The sequence below is a fragment of the Pongo abelii genome, chromosome 1 (genome assembly GCF_028885655.2).
Source record: "Pongo abelii isolate AG06213 chromosome 1, NHGRI_mPonAbe1-v2.0_pri, whole genome shotgun sequence".
NCBI classification, from domain to species: domain Eukaryota; kingdom Metazoa; phylum Chordata; class Mammalia; order Primates; family Hominidae; genus Pongo; species Pongo abelii.
This window is the reverse complement of record NC_071985.2, coordinates 48,501,216-48,528,771: the sequence shown is the minus strand read 5'-3', so window position 1 is coordinate 48,528,771 and position 27,556 is coordinate 48,501,216. Positions and strand designations below refer to the sequence as shown.

The window sequence follows — 27,556 nt, the reverse complement described above, 5'->3', positions numbered from 1 at the left end:
GGGGGCGGGGGCCGATCCGGCCCCGAGCCCGCCCCGAGCCCGCCCCGAGCCCACGCCGGGCCCCGCCCCTCCCAGGAGCCGCCAATCGAAAGCCCTAATGAGCAGTGGGGGAGGGACTCGCGCCTTTAAAGGGACCTCTTGGCTCGCGGCCACCGGATGGCTGGGGGTAGGGGGCGGGATTGAAGGGTGGGGGTGGGGGTAGGGGTGGGGGCGCTGGACGCAGACCAGTTTAGAACCTCGGCTCCTGGAGTAGCAGAACCTCAGCTTCAATGCGACCCTCATTTCATAAATGAAGAAACTGAGATTCAAAGAGGGGAACTACCGAAGGTCACAGAGCGAGTTCGTGGGTAAGCATGGTAAGAACCCTGGTCTCCCGGGGATCCCACAGCGATTGATGGTTTATAGTTCAAAAGAGCCAGGAAAGCTTCCCTTCTGCATTTATTCCAGTAAATTCGCCAACCGTTCTCGAAGGGAGTTCTTGCTAGCCCCTAACTAAAATTTCCCCCACTTCCACCCTGCAGCATTTTAAAGCTCATGTTTTAGTTGATTCCTGGCCAGGCTCCTAGCCCAAGACTAGCCCCTCCCTACTGCTAGACGACTGTCCCATTGACCTTTATGACCCACAGATGACCCCACTGGGCCTGGCTCACACTCTGCTTGTTGTGGCTGTGGGGCCAGAGGGTCAGTGTGGGAGGCCTGAGCTGCCCTGGGGGAAAGGAGGGAACAAAGGGGGCCCTCAGTTCTGAGCACCTGGGTAGAGAGGCTGGGTGGTGAAGTGGGTGGGGGAGGGAAGAAGGAGGGCAGCTGCCTGCAGGAATGGGTATAAAGGACAAGGAGGACCATGGAGACTTTAACACTGGGCCTGGATGGAGGAGGAGACCAGTGCTGCAAAGTCACAATTCCCTTCCCAGTCCACCTCCCTCCCTCTGAGCCCAGACGCCTCTTCCCTGCCCCCTGCCTCCCAACATTGGGGCCATTCACAGGGCCCCTCACCAGCTGCCCTCACTTCACCCAACTCCCTCCCCTGGAAAGAGCCCAAGAGGAGGACCCAGCTGCAGCTCCAGATGTGGATGGGGATCTCTGGGGGAGGGGAGGAAGGGGAGTCTGACTCCAGGCCTCTTACATCACTCTCAGATGATGAAACCATGTCAGAGATTTTGGCAAGGGTGTGGACTGGGGTCTGAGGATGCATCTGTTGGTACTATCTTCCTCCCCTTCCCTCCTCCACTCACACCCCCCTTCCCCCACAATAACTGCTTCATGCAGTAGCTCAGATCCCTGTTTGGCTTGACCTATTAAGGTCAAATCAAAACCAAAGATAATTTCAAGGGCAAATTTCAAGGGCCAATCAACACATCCTTTTCATCCCCATGGCAAACAGGAGGAGCACCGCCAGCAGTGCCCCCAGGATGGGGGCTGGAGAAGAGGTCTTGGTGGGATCCTGGACCTTTTATTAGCATTTGAATCTAGAGGAAGCTCTCCCTGGGGCCAGGGGGTCACCTCTCCTGGACCAGGAGGCTAGCAGAATGTTGCAGTCATATCCTGCAACATTCCTCCCCATCTTCCAACCAAAATAAGTCGTGGGGAGGAGACTAACACATATGGACCACCTACACAAGGTATTTTATGCACATATTCTCATTTTTTCCCTGTAACCTTGTGAGCTAGGCTTTTTTATTCTTTTTAAATTTTGCAGATGGGGACACTGAGCCTCACATGTATGAATTCCAGCATATAAGCAACAGACTCCAGATTTGGACTTGTATATCTTGTTCCAGACTTCCCAGATGACCACCAAGGCGGAAGGGATGGTGATGCCCAGGCAGAAGGGAGCTAGGCCAGCCCAGGCTTTTCCTCTAGGCACAGCGGACTCCAGGTTCAGCCTTCCCGGATGGTAATGTTGCATTCTGAAGAGCTACTTTCCCGCCAACTCATCTCTGGACTTCTCTGGGGCCCAACTCTGGTTTCCTGCCTGCAGGAGGTCCCCTCTGACTTCCGACAGTAGATGACCCTTCTGACTCACAGTTCTACTGCTGGGAAATGCCTCCAGAGCTGCTGCCCACCCCCTCTGCATCCCTCCAGGTCACTGGCTGTCGAGTCAGGGGAAGCAGGGATACACATGGGCGGGAAACTCAGGCCTCCTAAATGTCGGAGCCTCAGGACTTCGTCTACTCAGAAGTAGCTCCCTCCTGGGCCACCAGGGAGCAGCAGGGCAGCCAGCATCCAGACATCCCCCCTGGGCTCTGCTGCTCAGAGGCTAGATGGAGAACCAAGGTGGGAAAGAGGCTTAAACCACAGCCTGGGGAGATTTAGGTTAGATGGGTCAGAGGAAGTTTAGGATAAGCCTTGCCCTTTTCAGTCTCTGTCCAGCTTCAGCACAGCCACTGCTTCCTCTCTTTGGTTTTTTCCCATCCCCCTCTCTCCCACCACCTCTATCCCCTTCCAGCTTTTCTTTCCTTCTCTCCTTCCCAAACCCCAAAGCTTCTCAGGATTAGCTGCCCATGTGCCTATCTCCCCCACCCCCATGCTTTCCTCACTGTCTCACAGAAACAGGCAAACACACGCACAGGCACACAACCATGAGCTGGCCCTGACAGTTCTCTGACTGGACTGGGGTTGGAGCCCCAGCTCTTGTCCTGAGCTGAGGCCCTTCCCCCAGGTATCTTGGGGCTTCCATCATTTCTCTTGACAGGAGCTGTGGGCGTCTGGGCAGATGGGAACCTGGGGGAGGTGTGGGGAGCCCTCTTTGAGGCAGGAAGCTCCCACGCTACTGTAGTTAAAATACTCCGGCAGCAACTTGGGGCGGCCATCTGGGACTCCCAGATCTCCCAGGACACCCAGCTCTCAACAACAACCCTATAGGAACAAATCAAAAACCTAAGAGATACTTATAGGCCCTGGAAATGTCTCCCAAAAGTGGCCTGAACTTGAGCCGTGTTTCCTTTTATCTTCTTCAGGTTAGCACTGGGCATTGGCATTTGCAAAAACTCTCTAAGCATTAAGCAAAAGTTGTAGGAGTGGAAGATACAGCGTTCTGGACCTCTAGTCCTAATACCCAGCCACACCCCAGCAGCTATGCGTGGTTCCATTGGAGAACAGGCATAGCCCATCCTGCTGGCATATAGTCCAGCCATATCTTCCAATGCCCACCTGGAGACTGAGCCCAGTTCTGCCCAGCAACAGGAGCTCAGAGCTCCAGAGAGCCTCTCCTGGGGTGCAGACTCAGGAGATTTAGCTCAGGAGCAGACTTAGCCTGACTTCCTCTTTTATAGGAGGAGACAGACTTAGTTACAGAGGAAACCAGAGTTGTTATAAATAGCAAGGAAGGGAGAAAACTGCTATGGATTACAAACACGCCATCAATCTTAAAACAAACTATTTTTAGTTTCAAATAATAATGAGAGTCTAATTAATGCTCTGTATAACTTCAAATGTGGGATCTTTATCTACCTTTCTACTTTGTGATGCTTTCTAATACAGTATTAGGGCCAAAGGCAGGAAGAGATGTGGGCAATTCTCAATGTTACCAAATCCTAGATATGGAAAGAACCTGAGAAATTTAGTCCAGCCCTTTCATTTTCAGTGAAGAAACTCAGGCCCAGAGAAGTAAAAGGACTTGTCCAAAGTTGCATAGTTAGGTAGGGACTGAGTAGTGACTAAAAGCCTAGTCCCTGTACTCCAGAAGCAGGACAGTTTCCACAGCAGCACAATAGAACCCAAAGGCATCTGTTGGTGAGTTTATAGCCTGGGTAAAAGTCAGGTCTAGGCCAGGTGTGGAGGCTCACGCCTGTAATCCCAGCAGTTTGGGAGGCTGAGGCAGGTGAATCACTTGAGGCCAGGAGTTTGAGACCAACCTGGCCAACATGGCAAAACCTCATCTCTACTAAAAAATACAAAAATTAGCCAGATGTGACCGCACATGCCTGTAATCCCAGCTACTCAGGAGGCTGAGGCACGAGAATCGGTTGAACCTGGGAGGTGGAGATTTCAGTGAGATCACACCACTGCACTTCAATCTGGGGGACAATGCAAGACTCTGTCTCTCAAAAAAAAAAAAAAAAAAAAAAGTTCTGAATGAAATAGCAAAAGACAGCCCAGAAGCTGAAGTGTGGTCTTCTGAGTCACAGAGTTTTGGGTTCACATCCCAGCTCTGCAACTGACTAGCTATGTAACCCTGGGCCGGTGTGTAATGACTCCAAGCATCAGCTCCCACATCTCAAAATGAGGATAATCACACTCATTTCATTACAGGACTATTATGAGGTTTAAATGAGGTAACGTGGGTCAAGCATCCAGCACAGTGCTCTGCAAAAAATAGATGTTAATTTCCTTCACATTTCCCTCGGATTCTCTACTCCTTCTTCAGTGGATTCCTATCCTCTAACTGGACAGAAGGGCAGATTTGTCATAAAGCAGTCACGTGAGGGATAAGAAGTCTCAGATGAGTGTGAATGAGGCTGGGGGTGGGGGGTAGTTTATGGCAATGAAGTTTGCATGGCACAAGTGGTCAGTGTCAGATCCAGAGGGTGGGAGAAGACAGATTTGCAGAAGATTATCCATCCTCTGCTAACCACTCAGTGACAGGCCTCGGGGTCCAGGGTCAGTGTTTGCAGGGGAGGAGGGAGGCTGGGCTTGCTGGGTCCTCATTGTACACAAATACCCCGGGCCTCAACCTCACCCGTGTGCCACACTGTGCCAAGGGTGTTACATAACATTTCTCTTTTAATCCTCACAACAATCTATGAGGCAAATACTGTTCTCGTCCCCATTTTGCAGAAGAGGAAATGAGCTCAAAGGTCACTTGGCTAGTGTAGTAGTCATTAGTGCTGTCTCCAAATATTTCCGGCTCTCTGCCTTCTGGCACAAGGTAGGACTGCATGTTCTCACTCTTTGATGCTAGCTGTGGACATGTGACCAACTTTAACCAATAAAACGTGGCGGAACTGATGTGCGTCAGCTCTAGTGGAAGCATTAAGACTCTGGCACCCTCACACCTATGTTGTTCATAGAGTGTAAATGAGAAATAAATAAACTTTTATTGTGTTAAACCACTGAACTTACAAGTTGTGTGTTGCCACAGCAAGCCTGGCCTACCCTGACACAGTTAGGAAAGGGCAGAGCCAGAGTTCGGAGGCCTGGTCTGTATAGATGCCAGATGGCGTAAGTACCTTCCAGAGATCAACCTGCTTGCCTAAGACACACAGAAGCCCCTTTCGGGGCTACTTAGAACCCTGTGGGGCAGGGGAGGAGGGTAGGCAGCCTCCCTACCCTTATCTCTTTCACCCCTGATTTGACTGATTTTGCGAGGTTTCCAGTTTGCTGAGCCCGGGGGACTGACTAAATGAGTGTGGTTTTGTATGAACCATTAGGGGCTCATAGTCCTGGGTTGGCTGTGCTGAGCTGCTTATCAGGACTCTCCAGGAGACACTCTGAGAAGTAATTGGAAAATTCCGACTTCCTCTCTGCCCGTCACCCAACTAGGAAATGGTTGGGTATCAGGACACACCTGCATTCACTCCCAAATCAAAGATCGACCCTATCAAGTCACTCTTTGCTTTGAGACTCAGTAACTCTGTGAAATGGAGCCATTCCAAAGGGTTAGGGTAACTGCTCGGAGATTCTAGAGGAAGCCCATTCCGGATTGTATAGATCTTCTCAGAGGTGCCTGCAAAATAAGAACAGCTACTATTTCTGAACATTGTGCTGGGCGTTGCACTAAATGCTTCAGATCCATACAGTCATGGAATGCTCACACAACCCATGCAGGTAGAAACATAAAGAAAACCAGGACACCAAGAGTTGCACAAGGTCACACTGCAAGTGGTGGGCAAGGTTCAAACTCAAGCATGCTGCCTGCCAGTTTCATCCTCTGCTGAATTACAGGGAGGGAAAAGGATGAATCTTGTCTTGGCAGCTGCTGAGCTGCCAAGAAAGTGAGCACAGCCCCCTAAGGAATTATGAGCTTCACGTGTCTACATAAAGACTTGCCCATGAAGTACCCCAGCAGCTTTGTCATAGGCCCAAACAGGGAGCACAACAAATGTCCATCAACAGGGGAGTGGATTAAGAATCTGTGGTATATCATATGGTGGGATACTATTTAGCAATAAAAAGGAATGAACTATTGATACATGATACAATATGGATGAATCCCCAAATTAATTATGCTCAGTGAAAGAAGCCAGACCAAAAAAAGCACATGCTGTACAATTCCACTGATATACAAATTCTAGAAAATGTAAACTACAGTGTCAGAAAGCAGATCAGTGGTTGCCTGGCAAAGGGAGGGAACTGGGAGGCATAGGAAGGCATGAGGGCGTGAGGAACGTTTTGAGGTGGTGGGTATATTTATTCTTTTTTTTTTTCTGAGACAAGGTCTTGCACTGTCGCCCAGGCTGGAGTACAGTGGTGTGATCATGGCTCACCGCAGCCTTGAGCTCCCCGGGCTCAAGGGATCCTCCCATCTCGGCCTCCTGAGTAGCTGGGACCACAGGTGTGCACTACACCACCACACCTGACTCATTTTTGTATGTTTGTAGAGACGGTTTCACCATGTTGCCCGGGCTGGTCTCGAACTCCTTGGCTCAAGCCAATCTGTCAGCCTCAGCCTCCCAAAGTGCTGGGATTACAGGCGTGAGCCACTGTGCCCAGCATATTGATTGTCTTGATGGTGGTGATGCTTCCATGGGTGTATGCTAATACATTTTTCAGACTAATCAAATTACAAACTTTGAATATGTGCAGATTATTATATATTAATTATATTAAATACCTCAATAAAGCTATTGAAAAGTAACTTGTCTCAACTTCTTCTTTGTTCAAACAGAGGTGCAGAGTGGTTGGTGACTTCTCCTGGGCCATGAGGACAGTCAGTTAAAGTCCTGGCTACCTCTTCCTGAGACCACGTGGCCTGTGGCTTCACGGAAGGTCCCACCTCTCAAGAAGGGGCTAGTAGCAGGGAAGTTGAGAAACAGAGAGACAGAAAGGTGGCATAAAACCGAAGAGGGGGACACTGGAGAGGAGCCGGCAAGAGGCCAGGCTGGGAACGTCAGAGAAGAGGAAAACGGAGATGAAGCCAGAGGCCTGGGGACAAGGGAAGATGAGAGACAGGAGCTGGAACCCCTTCCCAGACCTGGTGATGAGGAGGAGGCTCTGAGCAGTCCTAGCCAGGCCCCAGAGAAGCCATTCCCTTCCTTTGACAGATGCCACCCGTGTACACCCCTGCCCCCGATGAAGTTAACAAATCACCACCACCACCCTGCCCTGGCCTGGTTGCTGTTGACGTTCAGTCCCCAGGATGCATCATTTTCTTGGATTTTAATAGATAATTGCCTTGGCCAGACCCTGCAGAGCAAATTGCCAGCAAATGTTCATTTAACAGTTTAAAAATCGAGGGGAAGAGGAGAGGGCCTGGAGGCAGCACGTGGGGAGAGGTCAACCTCTAAAGTGCCAGCTCTCCAGAAATGCAGACAGACTGAGGGTTTTAAGGGATGGTAGTGAATGCCAGCACTCCAGGCAGTGTGTGTGCTGAATCTCATAGGACGGTTTTAGGAGCACTTCAGCGGCCTTTTTGACCAAGATATTCACGTTGGCCTGAGGTGAAACAACTCTTGAAAAGTTAGTCTGTGTCCTCCCTGCAACCCTTGTATTTCCTGACACTTGTATCAGTAGACAGAGGAGACCCTTTGCCTTAAGGAGAATTTGGGAATTAGGATCTAGTGAGGATGCGGAGAAGTAGGAAAAGGCCCTTTTTTCTCTTTAACTTCTAAACTCGGAGGATCCAAATAGCAGGCCAGGACTGGGTGGAGCAAAGACTTTAAGTCGTAACCAAAATTAAAAAGAACATAGAGGAAGAGGCCCTTTTCTCCTACCCTCCAGTGATGAGGGTCCCTTGGCCTGGAAAAGGGGAAGGAGGAGATAGGGGGCTAGGCCTTGAAAGAAGTCAAACCCTAAGACAAGAGGATCAGATTTGGGGTGCTGTGAGAGGTGAGGGAGGTCTTCCCGGAGAGACAGTCAAGCTCTGATGGTGGCTGGTGCTAGAGTGGCTGGGCCCCCACCTGCAGACCACTCAACATTGTCACTGAGTCAGCCTTCACCTCCCTGCTCAGAGGGGTCTCAGAGGGGGACCTCTCAAAGTGGTCTCAATGAGAAGAGGTACAGAAAGCCCCCATCAATTTCGGTCTGTATGCTGCCTAAGAACCACCCTCCTTGGTGAGCCCCCAACCTAACCATTTTGTGTGGTCAATTCACATGTAAACTGTCCCAAAACAAAAGACAGAGAGCAGGGACTACCAGAGGGTGAGTGGAGGTACTTGGGTGGGTCTGGCTAGTGGGGAAACCCACCCTCATTGTACCAGGTGAAATATAAAGTTACCATTTTGTAGACAAGAAGGCATAGAATATCGGCAATTTCAAATGATACCATCTAATATGTTCTATGTAGCAGTCTCTTGCATTTGTCCACCTTTCCTCCCTCTCTCCCTCCCTTCCTGCCTGCCTTTTTCCCTTCCTTCCATTTTTTCCTTGCTAGGAATACAAAGTTGATAAAGATTCAATGCCCGCCCTTGAGAAACTCACAGTATGCTTGGAAAAAACAAACTGCAAACCCCTAATTAGGATACAGTGTAATAAATGCCATAATGAGAGTTATCAGGTGCTCTAAGAGCACTAAGGAAGCAGCAACTAAGTTTACTTGGGTGATCAGAGAAGGCTTGCGGGAGGCACTGTCAGGCTGAGACCCAAGAAGGAGTTTGTTGGGCACAGAGACACAGTCAGTAGAAGCCTGAGAGCGTGTGCCTGTGCAAGAGGGAGTTGTTGAGTTGCGTGTGGTTGGGCTGGTGCTTGGCAGGGTGTGCAAAGGGGTTCAGGCCAGATTAGTGGAGGATAAGTGGGGATTGGAGGGTAGGGATGGATTGTCATGTGAGCCTCACAAGAATACAAGAAGTAAGAGGCTTAAGAATAGTGGCCAGGCTCCTGCTAGACACCTGGCTTCACCACTTCAGGGCCAAGTGACTGCAACTAATTCACTCAGCCTTTCTGAACCTCCATTTTCTCATCATAAAATGAGATTAATAGTAATACCTATTTTATAGGTGTTGCAATGATTACACGATATGAAAGGCAAAATGCTTAATGAATCAGGCTTAATGTATGTTATAGCCATGATTGTTCTACAGACGAGGAAACCAAAGGGCAGAAACATTTTTAGGAGAACACGCAAGTGGGAATGGGAATGAGTGTTCTCCAAGTCCAGGGCCTCACTCTGCTGCACCCTGCACGTTTCAGGACAGCCTTTCTGAAGCTTGGTTGAGGGAGCCTGGGGTCTCTTCCCAGCTCTTCTTGTGAACTTAGTGATATGAGGTACATGGAGTTCTTTCCTTCCCCGGGTCTTCATTTACCTTCTCCCCACCATGGAATCTCCTCTTTCTTCATTTGACTTTACCTTTATTTATTTTTTGAGATGGGTTCTCACTCTGTTGGCCAGGCAGGAGTGTGGTGGTGCAACCATGGCTCACTGCAGCCTCGACCTCCCAGGCTCAAGGGATCCTTGCACCTCAGCCTCCCAGGTAGCTGGGATGACAGGCATGCACCACCATGCCTGGCTAATTTTCTTTCTTTCTTTTTCTTTTCCTTTCTTTGTTTTGTTTTGTTTTGTTTTGTTTTTGAGACAGAGACTCACTCTGTCACCGAGGCTGGAGTACAGTGGTGTGATCTGGCTCATTGCAACCTCTGCCTCCTGGGTAGGAGCAATTCTCCTGCCTCAGCCTCCCAAGTAGCTGGGATTACAGGTGTGCACCACCACACCTGCTTATTTTTGTATTTTTAGTAGAGATGAGATTTCACCATGTTGGCTAGGCTGGTCTTGAACTCCTGACCTCAGGTGATCCACCCACCTTGGCCTCCCAGAGTGCTAGGATTATAGGCATGGGCCACCGCACCCAGCCTCCTCTGAACCTTTCAAACCCCAGTGTCTGTCTCACCAAGGTATGTGACACCATCACGTTTTCAACTGACCCTCAATACCAGAATCATCGCTTGCCCCTTATATTTGTGGCCAGTTTATTTTAAAAATGCTTCTGTGCTTTGGTTTCCTCAACTGGACTTTAAGTTCCATTGAGACACACAGTTATGGACCACAGGGAAAGTACCCATGGAATTAGAAGGCTGGAGGGCGCATCCCAGATCTGCCACTTACCAGCTATAGGACCTTGCCTGTCAGTGGCCTCATCAGGAAAATGACAGGAGAATGACCTGTGGTGGGGTTGGCACTGTGAACTGTCAGCCCCAAGGCTGAGGTGACATGGTACTAGGGATCAGACGCCAGAAGAATGGGGGCAAGACCTTGTGAAATAGGAGTTGGGGTTAAGGTCAGCCTTGCGTTGGCAGTGTCTTCTCTAGCAGTCTGGGGCAGGAGCCGGCCTCTACATCCACACCAGTTGGTGAGAGCTGGCAGGGCCTCTAGGAGGATGAGGCCTGGTGCTGAGGTGTGTGGTCTGCCTGTTGCTGCCGCCCCGTGTCCCCTAAAGTGCCCAGGAACCCCCAAGGTTGGCTTCCTCCTGTCTTACAGGTCTGACACCATCACTAGCCAGCATCAGACAGAATCAAAACAACAGCTTCCTTCCCTACCTGTGCCAGGCCCTTCCCCTGTGACATTCGTATCTCACAACTACCCTGGGAGTAGGAATGACTTTCCCATTAGACAGAGTGAGGAGCAGAGACTTCAAAGGGTTATATGAACTGCCTGACCATCACTCAACATGGACACAGAGGAAGGGGATTCGAGCTTCCAAGGCTCTGCTCAGAAACACCTTGCAGACAACAGCCACCTCCCTGCCTTAAGAGCCCAGGAGAGGCAACTCGGCAGGAGTCCCTCAGGGCCAGGGAGCTCCTCCCCATTCTGAAGACAGATGGGAACTGGGGCCCACAGTCTTCCACCTTTCCAGAGACCCTCCAGCTGAGCTCCGCGCCCCCTAGATGGAGGGCTCCCCCAGCCTCCACAGCCCCAGCATGCAGCTTTGTGTCTACCCCTCCTGCCAGCCACACCCCGTCCTTTCTGGCAGATCCCCCCACCCAGCAGCTGGGTCCCATGTCTGCAGGGAACTGTCAGGGAGAAGACAGGGGTCTGGCACACACTGTCCCTGGCCAGTGCCCCCAGGTAACAGAAGGGAGCCCACCTGCTCCTACGGGTACACTGTCTCTGTCAAGGGGTCCTGCTGAGGGGCGTCTGTCTTCTCTGTATTTGCCCACTTCCCCTCCCTCCCACTTCAGCCCTCATCCTGCCACAATTTGTTCCTTTTAGGCTTTATTTGAGGAGGCTGGCAGTCCTATAAGGGGAAACCCACCTATTACTTCAAGCAAAGCTGATGCAGAGGTAGGATTTTGCACATTCTGATAAATTACAACATCTTATATGTTGCAAAGGAAAATGCCTGAACTTTTCCATAGGGTGAAGACCTAATAGGAAAGTTTCTCAGAGCCTGTGTTTATACATGTTATCTGTTAGTTAGGCAGGGAGGGATGGCATGGATTTGACAAATGGTGTACAGTTAAGGATGTGGAATTGGATGCTAAACTGCCTGGGTTTGATTCCCTCCTTGGTTCCCTTACGAGTTGTGTGGTTAGGCAAGTTATGTTTGTTCCCTCTGTGTCTTCTTTTTTTTTTTTTTTAGAAGGAGTTTCGCAGTTGTCACCCAGGCTGGAGTGCAGTGGTGTGATCTCGGCTCACTGCAACCTCTGCCTCCTGGGTTCAAGCAATTCTCCTGCCTCAGCCTTCCAAGTAGCTGGGACTACAGGTGTGCACCACCATGCTAGGTTAATTTTTTGTATTTTTAGTAGAGATGGGGTTTCACCATGTTGGCCAGGCTGGTCTTGAACTCCTGACCTCATGTGATCCACTCACCTCAGCCTCCCGAAGTGCTGGGATTACAGGCGTGAGCCACTGCATCCCGCCCTCTCTGTGTCATTTTTGCAAAGTGAGGATGATGATACCTTTCTTAATTGTTAAGAGGATTAAATAAATTACTATATGCAAAACCCTTGGAAGAGGGCCTGCCATATAGTTAGCTTTTTTTTTTTTTTTTTTTTTTTTTTTTTTTTTGGGACAGAGTCTCATTTTGTCACTCAGGCTGGAGTACAGCGGTGCAATCATAGCTCACCTTGAACTCTTGGACTCAAGCGGCTTTCTCACCTCAGCCTCCCAAGTAGCTAGGGCTATCAGATCGTGCTACCATGTCTGGCTAATTTTTAATTGTGTGTGCATGCGTGTGTGTGTGTGTGTGTGTGTGAAGACAGGGATCTTGCTACATTTCCCAGGCTGGTCTCGAACTCCTGGCCTCAAGCAATCCTCCCACCTTGGCCTCCCAAAGTGCTGGGATTACAGGTGTGAGTCACTGCGTCCAGCCCTAGTTGGCACTCTATATGTGGTAGGCATTACTATAAGATGTTCAGATCCCTCATAAATAAGTGTGTCCTTTTATAAAACTTTACAGCATAGACTTATGTTCCATTTTTCTTGCCTTCCCTAGAGATGAGCCAATTGAGCAGGAGACAGTGTAAGCAGCTGTGGGGGTGTCGAGTACTCCCTCCAACCTGTGGGAGCTGTACCGTGGAGTCTAGCTTGTCACCCTCCAGATGCAGAGCCCCTCCTCCCTGCCTCCTCTTGGTCTACATGGACAGCCATGGCGGTGGAGGCTGCAGAGCTAAGCAGGTGATACTGGGCAGCGACCCTGCTGTGGGCAGGGTCCACACCCCACAGCTCTTTACTGCATTTATTTAACAAGCGACATTGAGCCAGCAATCTCTGTTGAAAAGTGCTCAGCCCTGGAGAGAGAACTGTGAACAACGTGGACACAGCTCCTGCTTTGTGGAGCTTGGTGTCTGGCTGGGGTAAAAATAAACAAGCAGTTACAACACAGTTACGATCCCTACTGTAACGGAGGAGAGAAGGCAGCCAAATTTCTGGGCCAGGCTACAGAGAGTTTGGGGGTGTTCAGGGAAAGCCTTCTGCAGGAAGTAATAGCAAAGCTGAGGTTTGAAGGGTGACTGGAGCTCAGTCAGGTAGAGGGCTCAGAACGTTTCCAGAGAGAACAGCACATGTGAGCTCAGAGGTGAGAGCTCGCTCTGGGTGGGGCGAGCAGGAGACTTGGGCAGGGTCTGATCTGGGAGAAGCTTGTGAACCCAGGCAAGGGTTTTGCTCGCTATTCAGAGGGCTTTGGGGGTGCCTTTAAAAGTTTTCAGCAAGGAGACAAGATGACTGGTTCTTCCTTTTATAAATATCAGAGACAGATGGGGAGGAAGAGAAAAGAGGAGGCTGGAGGCCTGTTCAAAGGCTGTCATGATAGATAAAGCATGAGATCATGGTTGAACGGATCAGGAAAGTGACCGTGAGGATGAAGGGAAGGGAGACAGATGTGAGAGATACTTAGGAGGGCAAATGTGCGGGGCATGGTGGGAGGGGGAGGTAGGCATCCAGGACAACACCCAGACTTCTGGTTTGAATAAGGAGTGGGCTTCCCTGAGACCAGCAACACCAGAGGAGTAGCAGGCTTTGGGGAAAGAATAAGAGGCCACCACTGGACAAGGTGAGCGTTAGGCACAAGTGAGACATCTATGCAGAGTTGTCTGGGAGGAGCAGGATACAGAGACCTGGAGTTTAGGGGAGATTTTGACTAGAAATATGGATTTTGGAATTACTGGCACATACATGCAACTAAGATATGAATGTGTACTACATGAGAAGAAAGGGTCAAGGAGACAGAGTCTACCCGAGAGGTAGGCAGGCCAAGGGGGAACTCCCAAGGAAGCTTCAAGTTGGAACACTCAAGGGGTAGGAGGAAATTCAGGAGATCTGACACTTGGGGGGAATTTCAGGCAGGGAGGGGGGTAAATTGTATCTCATGCTGCCTAGAAGTCAAGTAAGGTAAAGATGTAAGAGTCCACTGGGTTAGCAACCAGGTAGTTAGTGACATTGGTGAGCGTGGTTTCAGAGAAGGGGTGGGGCAGAGGCAGATTGCCTAGAGAGGAGAAATGAGAATGGAAGGAGAAATAGAAATGTGGACAAGGAGACCACCCAGGTAAGAAGTTTGGTCCTCAGTCAGGAGCGGTGGCTCACGCCTGTAATCCCAGCACTTTGGGAGGCCGAGGTGGGCGGATCACTTGAGGTCAGGAGTTCAAGACTAGCCTGGCCAACATGGCAAAACACGGTTTCTACTAAAAATACAAAAATTAGCTGGGCATCGTGGCACACACCTGTAGTCCCAGCTACTCGGGAGGCTGAGGGAGGAGAATCACTTGAACCCAGGAGGTGGAGGTTGCAGTGAGCCGAGTTCATGCCACTGCACTCTAGCCTGGGTGCCAGAGTGAGACTCTGTCTAAAAAAAAAAAAGATAGATCATAGATGATGGATGGATGATGGATGGATGGATGGATGGATGGATGGATGGATGGTTGGATGGATGGATGAATGGAAAAACAGAGAGGGAGACAGAAATAGGGAAATAGGATGGGTGCAGGGTCAGGCTGCTAAGAGGGAGGCACCTGGAATGTGTTCCATGCAGCTAGAAGGGGCCTGTGGAGAGGCAGAGAGAGGGGATAAGGGCTGGGGTAGAGTCCGAGCAGCTGGCAGGAGAGAACTGGCTTCCACTGGGTCAGAAGGGAAGAAGGAGAATGAGACAGCAGAAACAGGTGGGTTCATCAGTGTGGGGACAGGAGCTGAGGGAGGAGCCTTCTGGTAGCTTCGATTTTTTTGTGGAGAAGGGAGCAAAGCTAGCTGCTGGTGTTGGGGTTTGAAGAGAGAAGGGCGTTGAGATTGCTGCACTGACAGGGACTAGGAAGCATTGGCGCTCTGTTAAGACTGGGGGCAGGGACGTACAGTGCATTGAGAGTGTGAGCGTCCCTGCCCTGCATGACTGATACCCTAGGCCCAGCTGAGAAGGCCAGAAGCTGACTGGGGGTTCGCCAGGAGGCTGCACAGGGAGGCCAGCGTGGTTTCCACAGCAACAGCCACAGAGCAGGCGCTTGGCACAGGCTTAATGATGGAATGGCAAAAAGAGCAAAGAGTCCAGTGAAGGGGGAAGGGTACTATGGGGACACGGAGGGCCCGGTGCAGAGTCCTGACCTCGCCTCTGGCTGTGCACCCCAGGCCTGTCCCATCACCTCTCCATGCCTCCATTGCTTCATCTTTAACGTGGAATTCACACATACTTTGCACGGTTGTGGTGGCAATAAAATGAATATTGTACATGAAGGTGCTTTGTAAACAACGTATTGCAGCCCCTGGCGTGAGAGCAGGTGTGTAGGTGGCACGCAGGAGGCCCTTGGTAAATAGTAGCTACTGTTACTCATCGTTACTTGGTGTGGCTAAGAGGAGCCCTGGAGAATGTAGATCTTTGATATTCAAGGCAATAAACAGGGGGCAGTTGAGGGCTCTGAGAGCCTGTGTTGGCAGTGGACTCTGGCCAATGCAACACGGTCGTAGTTTTGAAGATGTTTGGCCATGGTGTGACCTGGGGTGTGCGGCTGCTTCTGAGACCACCAGTCCTTTCTGGGGCTGCTTGGTCCCAGTCAGTGGACTTGGCTGTGGACTTCAGGAGAACCCACAACAGGTCCCTCTCTGCCTCATGCAGAAAAATAATCCAGATGGCCCCTCTGTCTTTCTCCACAGCCCAGTCTCCCAAGCCCATGGGCAGGGTTCCTGGGGAAGGGACTGGGGGAGGGGGAAACACGGGTGTAGAAGAGTCCAAAAAACTGGACAAGCAGAGGCCAGTTGCCAGTGTCACAGGCCTGGAGATTTTAATGTCCTGCAGGTGGGAGTGGCCCTAGGCCAGACAGACACAGGCACTGACCAGGCCTTTTTGAATGACATTAGAAGCTCCATCCAATCATGCCTCTTGCTGGTGAGGGGCAGGGCCTGTCCAGCTACTTCCTCCGCACTTTTTGAGGTGGTTCCTGACCACCCCGCCTCAGGCCATGCATCTAGCTGCTGGAGGGAGGGAGGCTGCTGGGGTGGGCTAGTCCTTCTCCACCCCAGCAACTTCCCCACCCCCATTGGTCATGCCAGCTCTAAGCCCATGCTGATGCTGTGTGGGCATCACAGCCTGGGAGGAATAAGGGTCTCCTGGGAGCCCTGGTGCTGGTCGAGGCTGCCCAGGGAGGACCTGAGGTTCAGGCATCCCAGGCAGCTGGCCATGCCCTCTGGGGCCTCTCGTCCTTTCAGTAGCTCTGTTGCCATGACCTCCACTTCCTCTGGTTCCATTTGGCAGGCATCTGCCAGGGCCTGGCCTGTTGCCATGATGAAGTTTGCATCAGCTGCCAAGGTGCCCAGGCCCCCTCGAACCAGAGCCTGCAGGGAGGAGAGTAGGCTGTGTGGGGTCTTCCTGGGGAGCCATCTTTGGGGACCTGCCTCTGTTGGCCCTACCCTGTCTCCATGCCAGGCCATCACAGGGCCACCACTCAATGCAGCCACTGCTGTGACCCAGCCCTCGGCTCACCTCTTGGATCAGCAGGGCTGTAGCTGGCGCTGAGCACCTGGAAGTATTCTCCCCGGTGCTCCTGCTGTGGGGTGTCTCCTCATGCAGAGACCCTGGTGTGGAGCTCTTTCTGTCCTCAGGCATGGGGGACTCCACCCTGGGGCACTGTTCCAAATGCACAAAAGCAAAGACCCCCACAGGGGTGCTGGAGCCCACCAATGAGCAAAATTCCAGATCATCTGAGAGCAACTCAACCAAGATCCACAGAAAAGGGAGGATGGAGGGATCCCGTCCCTTCTGTACTACTGGACACATTGCTGCCACAGCCTTCCCCTGCCATGATCCCACTCCAAGTATCAGGCCAGGCAGGGTCTCTGTATGGAGTTTGCTCCTAGGCCTCTGCCACTGTTACCTGGCAGGGGGCAGGAGGTGCCTGGCCTCTGGGCATTGCCCTCTGGGTCAGCAGTCCCTTCAGCATCTCCACACAGGGTTTGCTGTGGGGTCCTGTAGGCAAGAAGGGGCAAGGATAAGAGGGGCTGCTGACTCCTGCCAGGACCCTCGAGTCAACAGAGGCTCACTTGGCTGGCTAGCCACACTCTGTGAGCGCTCTGAGATTCTCAGGGCTGCAGAAGGTGTCTTAGAGGGTGGACACATGATGAGGCCCAATCAACTCCAGGCCAGGCAGGGCTGCCCCAACTTTACTGGCCCTGGTCGCTGTTCTTGAAGGTTTGGGAGAGGGGATAAGGGTCAGAGTCTCTGGCCAAGCTGGTCTTCTGTGGTCCCTGGGTGTGTGCACATTAAAGTGAATGTGTGTTGGGGAACACAGCAGTATCCTTATTGCCACTAGCCCCCAGCATCCTTGGGGCTCCTACTGTCACACAGCAGTCTAGGACATACTAGACTACAAGATCATTTGCAGAAGGGCCCCAGAGTCAAGACATCAGTGTGTTCAGGGGCTGCCCTTCCAGGGACCTGGGGCAGTGTGGGGACTCCTGCGCTGGGGATGGTGTAGGGGGCTGGGTGAGTTTCCTGGGAGGCCTGCAGAGGGCCCTTTAGCATGCATGGGCTTTCCCCCTTCCACCTCACTCAGTCACCTAGATGGTGCCCTGCTTCCCCCGCTGGACAAATAGCTGGTCCTGATGGTTTCCCATTCCAGGGCCCAGATGATTGCCATTGTAACAGGCTCCCAAGCCAGCCCTCCCAGCCAAGTTCCCAGACTCTAAGAAAAGAGCGGGGCTTCCTGGACTCCTCTGGGAGAAGACTCAAGCTTCTTAGATGCACAGAAGGGACTGACCCACGGCCCTGCAGGGTTGGCCAAGGGCTCCTCCTCTGGTAGCAGGCGTCTCTGTCTCTTCTGGGAACTCCCTGTCATAGTGGACACTGAAATGGAAGCAAGGCTGGGTGAACCAGAGAAGGCTGCTGGCTCTCTTGGCATCCCTGCCTCTCTGGCCCCAAACATCCTTTTCCCTCAGAGCCTGTGCAAGGCCAACCTAGTATAGTAGCTGTGGCTCTAGGGCGGACGCTCCCACCACTGTGCCCCAGTCGGCCCTGACTCTCTAGGAGGAAGGAGCCCAGTGCATTGCTGGCTCCACTCCTTTGCTCAATTGCTCCCTCTACCCTTTCTACACTCTGTTCATCTTCCAAGGCCTAGCTGCAGCCTCCCACCCTTTGGAACCCTGCTTCTCCATCTCGGCCACACATAGGGTCACCTGAGGAGCTCAAAGGTGAGTGGTGGCTGTGTCCCACACCCAGCATCTGTGGTGAGGCCCAGGCATTGGGATTTGCAGAAGCTCCCTGGATTATCTAATGTACAGCCAAGGCTGAGAACCGTTCTAGGTCTCTCCAGCCCATGGTGATCCATACCCCGTCTGCATTCTCAGGACACTAAATCTCTGTTATCATTTGGTGTTTTTTGTTTGTTTGTTTTGTTTTGTTTTGAGACGGAGTCTTGTTCTGTCACCCAGGCTGGAGTGCAGTGGCACAATCGGCGCACTGCCACCTCCACCTCTTGAGTTCAAGAGATTCTTCTGCCTCAGCCTCCCGAGTAGCTGAGATTTCAGGCATGTGCCACCACACCTGACTAATTTTTTGTGTGTTTTTAGTAGAGACCGAGTTTCACCATGTTGGCCAGACTGGTCTCGAACTCCTGACCTCAAGTGATCCACCTGCCTAGGCCTCCCAAAGTGCTGGGATTACAGGCATGAGCCACCACACCTGGCCTCTGTGATTATTTGGTCCCAATCATATCACATAACATATCACCCAACAAGACTACAACCCCCTTCAGGGCAGGGCCCAGGGCTGATGCTTCTGTATTTCCACGTCACCTTGCACCATGGGGACCCAAAAAGGTACATGCACCCTTCAAGGCTTGTGGGCTGAATTTAAGGAGTCTCTGTGACTGGAAGGGGTGCAGGCAGCCCTGGCCATGAAAAGGGGCTGGCTGCTGCCCTGTCCTGCTTATTCCTGAGGCCTGGGACTTAGCCTTTCCAGGCCGAAGAGGCCTCCAGTCAGCTGACCTCCTGTCTAGAACAGAAGCTTTGCCTGAGCCTACCCCCTAAGTTATGATTGCTGAGAAGCTCTCCCCCTCATCCTGCTGTTTTTCATGACGCTTATGTAATCACAGATTATATTTAGTCTACAGCCTAAGGTTGGTGAGATGGGAACCACCCAGCACGGCGGGATCTCCTTGGAACCTAAATCCAGTGATGGAACCTTATTGTCCACAGTCTTTTGCGGTATGTGCTACCACCGAAGATCCTCTCCTAACCCATCATGTGTTCAATATGTCTCAGCTCCTAGACTTGCTGAAGCCGACGGAATAAAAGAACCTCTCCGCATTGGGGCCAATACTGACATGACTTGAGGCCTCCCCCTGCTGGCCAAAGAAGCCTCTGCCATCCAGGTCGGCCTCTTACATTAAGGTTCAGGATGGATTGGGGCACAAAGGCAAGCAAAAGACACCCTACAAATTTGGGGTACCCTCTTCCAATCCAACCTGGAACCTGCTAACCTTGTCCTCCCAGTACCTCTACACCCAGGGATGGCAGTGGCCGCCATTACCTGGAAAATACATGGCTGTTGCTATGGTTGCTGTTGCCATAGGCGACATTGGCGTTGGCATTGTTGGTATTGGCACGAGCCAGGGGGTTGGTGCGTGGATCTTGTGGGAAGTCCTCCAAGAAGACAGGTGACTCCATCTCTTCCATCTCTATCTCAGCAAACTGGAGGGGTCTCTGATTGGCCATGACGGGGGGCAGGGAGTTGGTCCTTTCCAGGAAGTTGTCCACCTGGCCAAACAGGCCTCCAGTCCTCTAGGGGCAAGGAGAAGAGCAGTGACTAGGGGATGAGGGCAGGGAGGGCATGGGGGGCTGTCACCCTGGGACAGTGGTATTGGGAACAAGCAATAGTATTGGGAGACAAATCTTTTAAGGCCAAAGGAGGATGGACTGAGTGGTGAGATCAAAAGAAGAGAATTTCCACCCTCAGAAAGATCTTCATTTGATGGGGTAGACAGCACACATCTAAGGAGGTATATAGGGGACACAGGCACACAGAAGAGAAGTGTGGTGTAGGGGAGAGAGGGCTGAATTGGGAGTCTGCAGCACTGGGTTCTAGTCCCCGCTCTGAAACTGATTTACTAGGTGATATTGGACATCTCACATGATCTCTGTGGGCCACTATTTCCTCATGAATAACCCAAAAAGACCTAACTAGGTGTCATTAAAGACCTTCCAGCAATAAAGTGTTATAAGAAACACCAGACAGAGCTAAGGATGGAGGACTGGCCTCAGTGGAGGCAGGCAGAGCATTTGATCCTAGAGGGCCTCTGGGAGATGGGTCGTTGCCTAGGGTTTGTGGGGAGGAAAGAGAAGGGGTGAGATTTGGTAGGGAAAGGCAGGAAAGAGTGGGTTGCATTTGACACCTCTAGTATATCAGGTCATTGATTCTGAGTCCCAGGAGAGGTGGGCGGTGAAGTGGAGAGATGGAGAGGGGTATCTTCAGCTCCCATGTCCCCCTCTCGTGTGGCTGGGCTCCCGGCCCTCCTCTCTGTGAGACACTGCCACTCATGGTGTCTAGACTACTAGGGGTGCTCCTGGCTCTCCCTCACCCGGAATATTCCCTCCTCCATCGCAGCCTCCACCATGGCTCTCTCCAGCTCCTCCTCAGCAGCCAGGTCTCCTGAGACCGTGCGACGGATCTCGGGGGCTGCCTCTTCCTCAATGGTCCGCAGTCCTGCCTGGGGATGGCGATGGGACTCAGTTATCTCTCTAGCCCAGGAAAGGAGACCAGAAACACTTTGTTTTTTTGAGACAGAGTCTCGCTCTGTTGCCCAGGCTGGAGTGCAGTGGCACAATCTGAGCTCACTGCAACCTCTGCCTCCTGGGTTCAAGTAATTCTCCTGCCTCAGCCTCCTGAGTAGCTGGGATTACAGGCGTGTGCCACCACGCCCTGCTAATGCTTGTATTTTTAGTAGAGATGGGGTTTCACCATGCTGGCTAGGCTGGTCTCAAACTCCTGACCTTGTGATCTGCCCACTTGGCTTCCCAAAGTGCTGGGATTACAGGCATGAGCCACCATGCCTGGCTAGAACCACTTCCTATGGCTTACTTGTTTCTTATCACTGTAGCCAGGGCTCTCCTAAAGCCCCAGCCCAGGCCCCACTCTCCCTCTTGGGTTATTGAATGTCTCAGGTACCTGAGAGGCCACCAGGTCCTGCTCTGGCCTCTGGGATAGCCCACACCTTAATTGTTCCCAATGAGTCATCTCTTGACCCTGTGGGTGGAAATTTCATGCCCTTCCCAGGCTTCCAGGTTGAGAAGTGTTCTTACTCAGTACAGTCTTCTAGATTAGTGATCTTTATTGATTGGATATGTCACATATATATATAGTTGATCAAAGTTGATATCACCAGTAATGGGACAAGTCAAGACTGGTGTCACCTAATAGCTTGTAATGAGAACACAGCATCATTTCTGTGGTATTCTTATCCAAGATGCATATCCTAGTAATCAGACAAACCCCAACTGAGGGACATACTGACCTGCAGTCTTCAAAAGTGTCAAGATCGTGTCAAGGAAAGACTGATGAACTCTTCCAGATGGGAGAGATTAAAGAGATAAAGCAACTCAATGCACTGCGTGATTCTGGATTGGATCCTTTTGCTATAAAGGACATTTATTGGGACAGCAAATGAAATTTGAATGGGGTCTGAGGATTAGAATGTAGTAATATATTAGCCTGGCATGGTGACTCACGTCTGTAATCCCAGCACTTTGAGAAGCTGAGGCAGGCAGATCACTTGAGGTCAGGAGTTTGAGACCAGCCTGGCCAGCATAGCGAAACCCCATCTCTACTAAAAATACAAAAAGTAGCTTGGCATGGTGGTGTGTGCCTGTAATCCCAGCTACTCAGGAAGCTGAGGCATGAGAATGGCTTGAACCCGGGAGGCAGAGGTTGCAGTGAGCCAAGATCATGCCTCTGCACTCCAGCCTGGGCGACAGCGAGACTCTGTCTCAAAAAAAAAAAAAAAAAAAAAGCATCAGTGTTAATTTCCTGATTTTGGTGGTTATGTTGTGGTTACATAGAAGAATTATGCAGGATAACGCCCTTGTAATACACATTTTGCCTTGAATACACATAATGCCTTGAAATATGCGTTAAAGTGTTTTTGGATGATGGAACATCATTTTGGAGTTACTCTCAAATGGTTCAGAAAAAAAAGGTTTTATATTATACTTGCAACTTTTTAAAAGTATGAGATTATTTCAGAATAAAAATAGCCATTGAAATAAATTTTTGAGCACAGCTCAAATGCATGTGTATTTGGGGGGTTTATAAATTATGTGCATTACAATAAACACAAAAATAGAAATAAAACCAGATAAGATAAAACAAAAAGTTCTAAAGTTTTCTTTTCATACCCAATGGGACATTTTTATTTATTTATTTATTTATTTATTTATTTATTTATCTTTTGAGATGGAGTCTTACTCTGCCACCCTTGCTAGAGTGCAGTGGTGCAATCTCGCCTCACTGCAACCTCTGCCTCCTGGTTCCAGTGATCCTCCCGCCTCAACCTCCCAAATAGCTGGGATTACAAGCGTATGCCACCATGCCCAGCTAATTTTGTATTTTTAGTAGAGATGGGGTTCTACCATCTTGCCCAGGCTGGTCTCAAACTCCTGACCTCAAGTGATCCGCCCTTCCTGGCCTCCCAAAGTGCTGGGATTACAGGTATGAGCCGCCGCACCTGGACCCATACCCAGTGGAACGTTTTAAGAGCCCTTCATGGATCGCCTTTTTTTAGAGAGAACTGTTCTTTTTTTTTTTCTTTTGAGACACAGTCTCACTCTATCGCCCAGGCTGAGGTTCAGTGTCTCAGTCTCAGTTCACTGCAACCTCCGCTTCCAGCGTCAAGCGATTCTCATGCCTCAGCCTCCTGAGTAGCTGGGCACATGCCACCACACCCAACTAATTTTTGTATTTTTGGTAGAGATGGGGTTTCACCGTATTGGCCAGGCTGGTCTTGAACGCCCGACCTCAAGTAACCCGCCCACCTTGGCCTCCCAAAGTGCTGGGATTATAGGCGTGAGCCACTGCGCCTGGCCTAGAGACCACTGTTCTTATCTAACTTGTCTCTCCTTCAAACAAATCCTATTTTCTTTGGTCCTATCATCCAGAGATGAAGTGCCCCGGTTCTTTTTTTGAGGTTGAAACATCTTCAATCGTGGACTATCCAGAACTGTCTTGACATTTTTTCAGTCTTCTGGGCTTCTTTTTTCCCTCTATGTCTCCATCATTGGCCCCTCAAGGACATGGAAGGATAACTAGAGTCTGGAGACCTGGCTCAGTGGGGGAGCCCCTTGGAACGTACCTGGATTGGGCTTACCTGGATCTGTACAATGTCCTTCTTGGGCCGATAGCCATAATACTCCTCCTGGCGTTTCATGAACTTCCGGAAGTGCTCCTGGATGAGGAATGTGGCATAGAACTTCCCCACTGTCACCTCATCATCTGCAGAGGAGCCAACAAGAGATGCCCTGAAGGCTGGTGGGAATCTGACACTGGATTCAGTGTGGGAGCTAGCTGTAGCCAGGCCCGGGCATGCGAGCAATCCCTTGTCTTGCTGACTTGGTCACTGGGCACTTTCCATCCTGAGGTTGGATGCCCGTGGGATCTACCTAAGGCATTTATGGAGGGTCTGGTCCATTCTCAGATTCCCATGGGGCTCCTTGGAGAAGCTCCCCACCCCCATTGCTTGGTTGCTTCTGGACTCTGGTCCCCCAAAGTGGCACCTACCTCCTATTGGAGGGATGACCTGGTCCAAGAGCTTCATGCTGGTTCTCTTCCAGATCTTCTTGATGATGGCCCTCAGCTCCTCGTTGGCCTGCTCAAAGTTACCTGGAGCAGGAGAAAGGCAAAAGTTATCCAGATCACACCAACTGCACTTGACAAGGCCATCCAGTTCTTTCTGAACCTCTCAGACAGCCAATCATTTACTAAGAAACATTGGCTGAGTTTTGTGGCAGCTGCCTTGCTGGGTACTGGCAATGGTGGGAGGGCATCACTGTCCCCCTGAGGCAGCCCAACTCTTGGGTCATGTACTTTCTCCCCACATGCCTTGGCTTCCAGCTCCCAGAGTGGTTGCTTTTATAGGCTGTCATCTCCTGCTCTTCTTCCAAAATCTTTCAATTCCCCAGGCACTGTGGTCTGTCCCAAATACCCCCAAGCAGATTTGCTGCAGCTCTAACCTGCTCCTTCCTGACTCCTGGCCTTCCTCATCTTGCCATCCTAATGAAGCTTACCCTGAGGTTGTCTCAGACTCCTGGAGTGGTCCCCGTGTGGGGATGGACCTGATACAGCTGGAGACATGAGCTTGATACAGTGGGAGCCCTGAGCAAGGGCTCAGAGACAATACTGAGACCCCATCCTGACTCCTTCCCCTGTTCCCACCATGCCTGTCTTCCCAGTAGGTGAGGACCTGCAGGTTTAGTGGAGTCAAATGTGGACTCCCGTCAGCCTGCCCAGTGCTGCCTGAGAACCTCCTCTGCTCCTGCTCACAGCCAAACTGTAGGGCACCCCTGACCCCTGTGCTAGCACTGGCCCTTCTCTGGCCCCCAGACACAGCTGAGGAGTGTGGGAACAGACCCTTGATGATCTTTGCCCTGCAGAAAACCCTCAGGCTCCCTCTGAGCCCTGAGGGGCATGGGGACTTTGTGCCCATGGCCTGGGGTCCTCCCTCTACTTCTTCTCACAGTTCTTGAGAGCAATCTTGAGCTCTGAGAATCTGTGCCAGAAACAGCCTCTGGGAGAAAGGAGGGGGCTCACATTGGAAGGCCCTCTCACCTTCCGTCTTGATCTTGAGTGCCGTGCGGACCAGGGCGAAGAGTGTGGCATTGAAGGTGACTGTGCCATCGCTGTTCAGGGGCATGTTCATGCCCACCAGCCGCTGTGCAGGGAGAGGCAGTGGCTTGCTGCTGAGCTGGGACCAGGCCAAGCTTGGCAAGTCATCCTCACCCAGTCTGTTGGCCGGGAGGGGATGGGACATGAGGCCTGAGGGTGTCAGCTGACCAGGACATCCTTTGTGAGGGGACAGAATGATGAGTTGGGTGACATTGCTGAGACTTCAGGTCCTCCAGCGGGAACTTGGGGACCCAGGAGATCCCGGCTCTAAAATGCTTCACTCCATCAGGTCCTCACCGGCTTCCCTGTGCCTCAGTGACTCTTTCCTTCCCTGGGGCCACCCATCCCTGGCAGCTCTGGTTACCTTACAAGCTACCCGATGTGGGCAGAACTTTCCAAAGCCCAAAGGAGGCTGAATCCTTCTCAGCAGGGTCACCACGTCCAGGTGTTTGATTCTCCCCCTGCGGGAGGACACACAGACTTGTGTACCTGGTACCCTCCTCCGCCGCCAGAACCTTTCTGCTCAGAGGATAGGCAAAGGGAAAGAAAGCCAGGAAACAGGGGAGCATTTCCTTATTTTCCAACTGTGTTTAGGAAGTGGGAGCCCAGCTCCCTTTTAAAAGAAGAGACAACGTTATGATTAACTGTTGTCTACAAAATGGGTAGCCCCAAATAGGCTCTCACTTTTGGGGCATTCCCTCAGATATGGGATCTCCAGGTCTGGAATCCAGACCTCGTTTTCCCCATCAGGATCTTTCTTAGGTTTTGGTCAAGTTAATAGGGGCTCTTGGGCTATATTAATAGAAGTAGTGGGTATAGATCAAAGGAGGTGGAAGCCCACTTCCAGAGGCTGGTCCAGAGCTGGAAACCACATTTTCATTGGCACCATGAATCCCAGAATAGACATAAAACAGAACAACCAGGGAGGTCAGATCAAAAGACAAGTGTGGCAAGAGCAGCTTGTGAGTGTTGCCTGAGAAAAATCATTTTGGAAGGTCCTACTGGCTTCCTCTTTTCTTTGATGGGCGGGCTGCGAAAAAGAGATGAAACATTCCCCGCCTGTCTCCAGAGGGCTGAATGAGGACTTGTGGGTGGCTGGTAGAGGCAAGCAGGTTTGGCTCCTGCTGATGGAGCCACTTTAAAGCATGGTTGCTATAGGCACCAAACAGACCTGCACTGAATCTTGGCACCATCTCTTACTAGTTGCGTGGCCTGGGGCAACTTACTTAACCTCTCTGAACCTCAGTTTCCTCTTCTGAGACTGAGACCATCGGGAGATGCCTATTTCCTATTGGGAAGGAAAGTAAGAGAGCCGTGCTCTCCAAGCTTTAAATGCATACGAATGTCCCAAGGCTCAGGTTCAGAGCAATGCAAGAGTTAGATTCAGTCAGTCTGGGAGGGGCCTGGGACTCTGCATTTTAATCAAGCTCAGATTCTGCTGGTCAGAGGACTGCACTTTGATTTGGGGTCTAGAGAGTCTGGTGAGGTGTAGAGCTTCCTATTCCTAGGAGTGTTCAAGCAGGAGCTGGATGACAATTTCTCAATAAAGTCAAGGGTGTTTCCACCCCGGAAAGCTGTAGGATTCCTTCCAACCCGGAGAGACTCTGATTCTCTGATCTGAGACCTCAGATAAATGAAGGGGGAAGGAGAAGCCCACTCATACGAAATAAACTGGAGAGTGACTCCCTGTGAGATGGTAGGAAGGGTCTAGGATGGAGGGCCCAGCACAGAGCCTGCAGATTGGACTCACTTAGCCTCCGGGTCATACTCTGCCCAGATGGCCTTGAACTCATCCAGGTGATGAGGGCCCAGGATGGACCAGTCCCGGGTGAGGTAGTCAAAATTGTCCATGATGACAGCCACAAAAAGGTTGATGACCTGCAAGAGAAGAACCAAGGGGTCCCAACCCAGAAAGGCAGGTGGTACAGGGTTAGGGTGGGGGAGTTGGGAGGTGTCCACTGGCCCACAACTTCTCGCTACCTGTGCCCTTGGTTCTAGCCCTTCTGAACCACCCACATCACACACACAGCAATGCTCTGTCATGTCTCTGTGCTCTTGCACAGAGAGTGCCCTCCGGCCTTGCTAAATTCCGTTTGATGAGTGCTAACCAAAACAACAAAAAAAAGTAAGAACTTTTGGCAACCTAAAAAAAGCACCCAGGAAACAAAGCCACACTGAGGATGACCAGAACAGGGGACAACCTAACTAGAGCCTCCTGTGTCCCCGAGATGAATCCCAGGAAAGGTGGAAGCTGGCCAGGAAGGGGCAGGCAGGCTCCCCAATGCCTCAGCTTATCAAAGCCCTCTCCCTGCCCCGCAGGCCCTCAGTGTCTCACCAGGAAGGCGCAGAGCATGTAGAAGCTGATGAAGTAGTAGTATGCAAAGTTGGTGCCACATGTGTACTCCTCCCCTGGGGCATAGTCTGACTCTGGGTCACACAGCTTCCCATAGCTGCAGGCCAGTAGGATCTCCTGCCAGGCCTCACCTGTTGCACACCTAGAGGACAGAAGAGGCTCCTGTCACCTATCTGCTCCTGCCTGGCCCCTCAGAAGGCTGGCAGCCAGGTGGGAGCAGGGTGTGGACAGATGAGCAAACTGGGGCTGTTGTCCAGAGGTAAGGAGGTCAGATCTTCATGTTCACCCTGTAGCTCAGTGTGAGCTGGGCCTCAGTTTCCCCTCTGTGCTG

The 27,556-nt window shown here is 51.3% G+C and overlaps 1 protein-coding gene and 1 long non-coding RNA gene across 7 annotated transcripts in view; one reads left to right on the top strand and one right to left on the bottom strand.

Annotated features, from left to right (window-relative positions):
- The first annotated feature begins 24 nt into the window (after positions 1–24).
- LOC112135873 (uncharacterized) lies at positions 25–19,569 on the top strand. Of its 6 annotated transcripts, none has more exons than XR_008510860.1 (5): positions 25–347; positions 1,697–1,894; positions 6,827–7,598; positions 11,300–11,371; positions 12,525–12,912. It is a non-coding gene; the product is annotated as an uncharacterized LOC112135873 (long non-coding RNA). The 6 variants fall into 6 exon arrangements; XR_010140824.1 differs by having other exon boundaries at positions 6,827–7,617; positions 12,525–12,835; XR_002917104.3 differs by having other exon boundaries at positions 26–356; positions 6,827–7,617; positions 12,525–12,836.
- CACNA1S (calcium voltage-gated channel subunit alpha1 S) overlaps positions 15,766–27,556 on the bottom strand; it is a 73,015-nt gene continuing 61,224 nt past the window's right edge. The window contains exons 32-43 of the mRNA XM_054523477.1: positions 27,208–27,367; positions 26,623–26,750; positions 25,237–25,333; positions 24,816–24,918; positions 23,769–23,870; positions 23,359–23,483; positions 20,578–20,706; positions 19,530–19,780; positions 17,761–17,846; positions 16,879–16,970; positions 16,488–16,631; positions 15,766–16,339 (exon numbers count right to left, since the gene is read on the bottom strand). Coding sequence (XP_054379452.1) covers positions 16,088–16,339; positions 16,488–16,631; positions 16,879–16,970; positions 17,761–17,846; positions 19,530–19,780; positions 20,578–20,706; positions 23,359–23,483; positions 23,769–23,870; positions 24,816–24,918; positions 25,237–25,333; positions 26,623–26,750; positions 27,208–27,367 — 1,669 coding nt within the window. The 3' untranslated portion in view covers positions 15,766–16,087. The remainder of the gene's footprint in view (positions 16,340–16,487; positions 16,632–16,878; positions 16,971–17,760; positions 17,847–19,529; positions 19,781–20,577; positions 20,707–23,358; positions 23,484–23,768; positions 23,871–24,815; positions 24,919–25,236; positions 25,334–26,622; positions 26,751–27,207; positions 27,368–27,556) is intronic.